We start from the raw sequence: 6,210 nt of genomic DNA, 5'->3' as shown, positions 1-6,210 counted from the left end.
TTGCTGCCAGTTTGTCAAGTCACTATGTTAAAGTAATGAGTCAAGCAGTCAATTTGTCATTTATGTTATTCGAAATAATTAGATGACTATATAAATTTTGCACCATTAAGATTAGTGAACGAACTTGGACTCACATTCATTCTGACGACAAGGACTGCCCCAAATTACGCCATTGAGCATACATTTTTCATCTTTAATTGACAATGTTCCCACTGGTCTTGCATTAGAAGTAACTGCCACCTAAAAGCAATGAGTGCGCTTGTGAGAAAATCCCATTCTATCTTTGTTTAAATTTGCCGGAAAAGACTTAGCAGTAATGGGATTACTTATCCAAGCAAATAATCCACTTATTCTAGAGATCGGCTCGCATATTCTGTTTGAGAATTCACACGTCCATTTTAATGTATTAATGCACATACCAATTGTCCACCATACTGATAATGCTTTACTTTGGCTTGCCTATAACGCGAGAACCCCACAACCTTAGGTTTTGCTCTTCGCAAACAAGAAAGTGCTTTTCTCTCTACCTCCTCACCCATGCGCAATGAATGACGAACAATGAAGACCAGCAAAGGATCGAGAAATGCAGGCAATGAATTTGACGCACATTTGAAAAATATGCCACGGAGAGCAGAACTGCAATTGTCTCCAGCATGATCTGCGCCTATGCTCTGAGAAATACCTGTTGTGTATACGTCTGCTAATGATCTCGCAAATTACATTGGAGCCCTTTTCACGCTCCATCTGCCACAATTGTGATGATGCTTTTCTTCAAGAAGACATCGTATTTGTAAACTTAGAAAGTACATCGCGCGTACTCGCCTTTCCAAAGTGCGTATGACTTAGAATGTCAAAAAAGACATTTTAAAAAAAATACGCTTATGAAGATGAAGCTCATAATGGAGTAGTAAATGCTTACAATAATTTCAATTGTAGCCAAACTCTCTAACATCTTTGTTATTCTCATTTCGCTCTGCTGACAGATTGTAGTTCATGGCACAGACAAATTTGAGAATCTGTTTTAAGAGCAGACAATCATCTTTCATCTAGTGAAAAGTGATTTCAACCAAAAGCAAGCAGGCAGTGAAGAAACCGCATCCTAGGCAGTTGAGGTCCTTGTTGAACCAATGCAAATTCAAAAGAGGCTTCATTTGGAAAGTAGGCGCACATCCTTTTAGCGAAAACTGTGAGTCTGCATCCGACAATGTCTCCCACAATGGCACATTTGCTTTTTTAACTTGTATTGCTGCACATTTTATTGCGGCTTCTATCCTTCCGTCAAAGTGGGTTATAGATGTAATTTAAGTCCAAGTCTACGCAATTCTCCGGTTCGTGGAATGCCGATGCGACCATCGGGGACAAGGATTCATTAGTACAAAGGCGGATGCCTGATTTTAATAATGCAATTTAACTCACTCAAATTTTATTATTAAGTATGGCGAATAGACGGGTTTTGCAAAGACAAATTCGTGCATTATTCGGCTGCTTGCATTAATATTGAGCAATTGTTCAGCACCTGTGGGCATTTGCCACAGGACACCTTTCCAGAAGGAATCTGCATTCGGTTCCGAGCTATCATGTGCAACATTATTTTCTGGTAAAAATTTCATGCCGAGTGTTGGACATCGCAGGGTTCCTTGCAAAGTGGCAACTGTTTGTCGGCTTCCCTTCATTCGAGTGTACTCTGAATTCTATCTTTAATGAGGCAGAAGTCGGTCAGTGGACCCTCTTCAAAATGCTGCTTGCTATTTGTCTCAATTAACTGTTCAAAATTTCATCGTAAGTTCAGACTGAATTTTAAGATGCGGATCATTAAATTGTGTGAGGCTAACTCCTTGCGAATGCGTCAGAATATGCGGCAGGGAGGAGGATCTTGGGTCTTAACAAGTTTTATTGTCAGCTTTTACAAATTGATTATGTCTAGGTGTAACGCTACTGAAATACTTGAACTAAAATCCGCATCGTCGTTGATTGATGCACGCTTTGGGCCCATCCAGTCGCCTCAGACATTTCCAGTGAGTGAAAAGTATTGGTGCGCATTTTGGCGTTGGAGCTGGAATTTCATACCTTGTTGTTTGCAGATAAGGGGCGGGAATACTCAGGTTCTGTTGTCGTCGATGCTAATTCTTGAACAAATATAGAACTCAAGAATATCTAAACAACAATTTAATGAACCGTCACATAAGATTAGATTAGCAATGTTGAGAGAAGGGAAATAACCACTTTGTATGGCAGCTATCTGAATGAGTTATAAGATAAATAGGATGTTTCTTTAAAGCTGCCCCTTTTCCACAGCACAAACTCCTCGTCATCGGTGAATTAGTAGAGCTCTCAACGACACTATTAAAGGCACAATCCAAGGAAATCTCAGAAGTATGGCCCCAATCTGAAAGTAATAATAAAGGAAAATAAGACTATCGGTCGGTTACTGAATTTGAATGCGAAATATTCGTGCAACCGTACGCAAAGTGATTCATCAAGTTCACATTGTTGGGATGATTTCCTCCAAAAATTTTATTTGAAGGACCTAAAAGCCACAAATGGCAAGTACTGAGTGCATTTACATTTGCCGTTGGTAAGTCGTTTACAAAAACACCAAAATGTCTACTATGGACTCACTTATTTCCAGTTTTTGACTTCCTGATATTCCATATATCATTTGGGTAGCTTTGAATGAATAGAACTGCATCAGCAATCTAGCTCGTGGGTCGCAAAGAAAGCAGTTAATTCACAGGTATTCTGCCCAAAGCTGTAAAACTGACAAGTCTTTGGCATGGTAGCCTTATTTAAGACCCAATATGTCGTATGTCGGGCATTTCTTGGTCATTTGTACAATAAATGGCAAGGTATCCTTTCAAAGTAGAAACCCAAATACATATCAGAAAAATTTGGTTCATTCCTCATTCTTTGTAGTTCTTATCGATGAAACTCCTATTCCCGTATCATCATCCCTTTTCTGCTTTAAAAGGAAACATTTACAGGATTCACGTTAAAATGGAGAATTGAAGGAAGTAATTTCCATATTTTATCAGGTTAAATATTACGGTTTTCAATTTTCTTAGATTGCGAAAAGGCGATCAGTTTGGTGGCTTTTTGTCCCCTTCGGTTAATCCAACTAAACGCGTGTGATATATAAAGAACGCGATCTTACGATGGATTGCAGTGGAATAGTGAAGACTACATTTATTTGTGTTTTTAATTGATGTCAAAACTATAGTGAACATAAAATAGCTAAAGAAGATCAAGTTTGGGATCACTTATTTTATGAAATATTCTCTCTAACGGGCACAACTGGGTGAACACACTTTATCTATGCACCACTTCACTCACTGCCACGCCAGGCCTACACTACTTTGCTATTCCCTCCATATTATCCTTCTCCGCACTCACTTCTCCATTCATCACTCTCGTCTACTCCTCCTCCTTCAACATGCATTTGCGGTATTCAGCTTTCACCTCTCCACCAATCCGCTGCTGGATATCACGACCACCACCTCCGTTTCGGCGGAACCGACGGCTAACCGAAGACGCCTCTCGTTCCACTCTCCCCTAGCACACCTAGTAACTCAGCCGGCTCTGCCGCTGCTACTATTGCTACCCCCTCCGACCACGCCCCCTTCCCCAAAGGGAATGCAACTTGTGGTAGATGCAGGAAATATACTCTTGCAGCATTTGTGTGGCAATCTCAATTGGGGCATACTCTCAGTAGACAGCCTTACACGATGAGCAAGGCAAGCGACACACTCATGCTACTCATTTCGGATCCAAACAACCACTAGAACTTGGAGAGAACAGCAAATGTTTGGGGAGCATTAACAAATGCCGATGCATTTTCTCCAGGAAAAAAGCCATAACATGTCATTAAAATGCAGTAAAATCTCTATTCTCATATACAGAAAGGGCACTCACCACCACATCGGGTTAAAGTTAATAATGTCCCCCAGGGTTTTATGTTACCGCACTCAACTCCTTCATCTCCAGTGTATTTTTAAAGTGCCTATTGTAGACGTCGATTCCATCCAACATGAGAATGTTTTACGGTGACGAAGACGTCTTCTTGTCGCTCCCACCAACCTAATGTCAATCACCAGACAGCAATGAAGACGCACCTGCTTTAGAAGTAGACATTTCCTCATCATTTTCTACCCCTTTCAAAACTGCAATCTCCTCTGTGGCCAGACAACTCATATATCCTACCTCGCGAACGTGACATTATGGCACATTTCACTCATTTCCTGCATGGAAGAAAGAAGGATTTGATCCTGATGTGTTTACATATACATGGAAGCATGCAGTTCCGCAACTAATTTGCCAGTCCTTCCGAAAGTCAACGTCAAATCTGTAAACCAATTACCAATGGCTTCAAAAAGGAACCCAGCCGATACATTCGTGATAACGCGGCACAATATGCCAAACACAGATCGCTCACTGCTTCCATTAAGGCTTTAGGGAAGGCATGAATATCCAATAGGGCAGACCGATAGCAATAGCAAAACAGTGCCTACCGTAAATGGCTAAATCTGTCCAAGCCCCAGAGAAGGCCAGCCTCACTCCACCTTCAAGTCCTGCATCATAGCCAGTACAAGAAAAGGACGACCAGTGCATCAACCTTGATCCCGATACCCAAACGCAATGCCTTACCATGCTCTAAGAAATTGCAAAGGATTCACGTGGCTGAACAGCAGCAAATAGGGCAGCTGAGTAAACACAGCGAATGGAACCAAATCCAAACCCGATTTTCTTCACAGCCATCTCGCTTTGCATACAACATTAAATTAGATTCACTGGAAATGCAAATACCACCAAAGAGCGAGTGACAACATGTAGGTGGTAGATGTGGAATATTGCCTACCCTGTGACACTCACTAGTAGGAGGCGTCTAAGCCAAATCGATCACCACAGTTCAGATGCTTACGTTCTCATCTGACACCGTACATTGTCGTCTTTCCACTGACTCAAATGTTCCTCTAACTGAGAGGATCTCACATCCCAACACATCACCCTGCAACATGGTCTGCCGAAACAAGCACAAACTGATATGCAACACACGTCACACACTCGTGACGTGCACTCACATAACGAGATGTAGGAATCAGCAGTGACATTAGCGGTGATGGGTTAAGTAATATGAAGCAGTGCGGTTTGCAAACGGATAAATGGTAAGCACGCCCCACCACCATCCACAAGATATCCCACAAACAATGAAAATTCGTAGTCTTCTCGCTGCAAACAGGTGAAAATGAAATTTACTGAACTTGAACGTCTGCATTTAGCAAGGCCGTAATTCAAGTACTCACCCAGTCTCCAGAAGGTGCATTTCCCATTTCTAATGCAGTACTTTAGTGGAACGAGGTACAAATAGTGCATATTTGTGGGCAGTAATGGGGATGTTTGCATCAAATGTCTCCTCACATCCATGAGCATTCGGAGACGAGGGTTGGAATTTCGTAGATGGTTGTTTAAGCATCGACTACGGTGTAATGATTGACGCGTAACGTTGTTCAAGGTAATCAGCATTCTATTCAAGAACGTGAAGCGGTGGCACGGCACTCGAACAACGCTATTACCCACTTGGCTTTTCTGTCCAGAAATTAAGCATTATTTTCACAGCATTTTGCCCAATTCAGGAAAAATCCTAATGATCCCATTGCTATGAAAGTCAGCGGAAACAACAGCCATTTATCTGCTTTAACAGGTTGGATAAATAACGATTGAAAAGAAGTTTTAAATCTTTCGATAGCACATGAGAAGCCTCAAGCTGAGGTACTGCATCAATGTATAGCGAAAAAAGAAAAAAAACATCAAATCTAATGCTACGGAAATCACTTTGTATTCAGATTAGTCACCGTATTGTAGTCGTTGTATGCGCTAAAGGCGTATTTGATACATTCGTCCATGTCACAATTGCATCAGTCAAAAAAAACTAAAAAAGCTTGTGAAAAAATTTAAATTGCATAATATACAACAGTTCTGAACAAACCTATCTAATCTTAAAACTGAGTGAAATTTTATGTTATTTCAAACAAATGAAGCCCTTGAACCTAGAATAAATTATTGTAGGATCGCCTGCTAATGCCTAGGTTATACACTATTATGTTTTAAATGTTATAATTAAAAAAAAAAAACAAAAAACCATGTGTTTATTTACCTATGAATGTGCCATTTAAATTAAATGTAGCGTCCCGGGACTCCCTGAAGACGAAAGAAGAC

At 40.8% G+C, this 6,210-nt stretch overlaps 1 protein-coding gene across 1 annotated transcript in view; it reads left to right on the top strand. All coding sequences in view use genetic code 11, as the record gives it.

Moving 5' to 3' along the window:
- The window catches only part of EGR_08237 (hypothetical protein), a gene marked incomplete at both ends in the record, with an annotated part of 8,573 nt that extends 2,762 nt beyond the window's left edge, over positions 1 to 5,811 (top strand). Inside the window, 5 exons of the mRNA XM_024497486.1 lie at positions 1,710 to 1,779; positions 2,296 to 2,373; positions 2,405 to 2,547; positions 5,628 to 5,695; positions 5,741 to 5,811. Of these exons, the coding sequence (XP_024348081.1) occupies positions 1,710 to 1,779; positions 2,296 to 2,373; positions 2,405 to 2,547; positions 5,628 to 5,695; positions 5,741 to 5,811 (430 nt within the window). The remainder of the gene's footprint in view (positions 1 to 1,709; positions 1,780 to 2,295; positions 2,374 to 2,404; positions 2,548 to 5,627; positions 5,696 to 5,740) is intronic.
- Between the last annotated feature and the right edge of the window lie 399 nt (positions 5,812 to 6,210).

The sequence above is a fragment of the Echinococcus granulosus genome (assembly GCF_000524195.1).
Source record: "Echinococcus granulosus chromosome Unknown EG_S00100, whole genome shotgun sequence".
In the NCBI taxonomy this organism is placed as follows: Eukaryota; Metazoa; Platyhelminthes; class Cestoda; order Cyclophyllidea; family Taeniidae; genus Echinococcus; species Echinococcus granulosus.
Note: the sequence above shows the minus strand (reverse complement) of the source record. Positions and strands in the feature narration are given on the sequence as shown.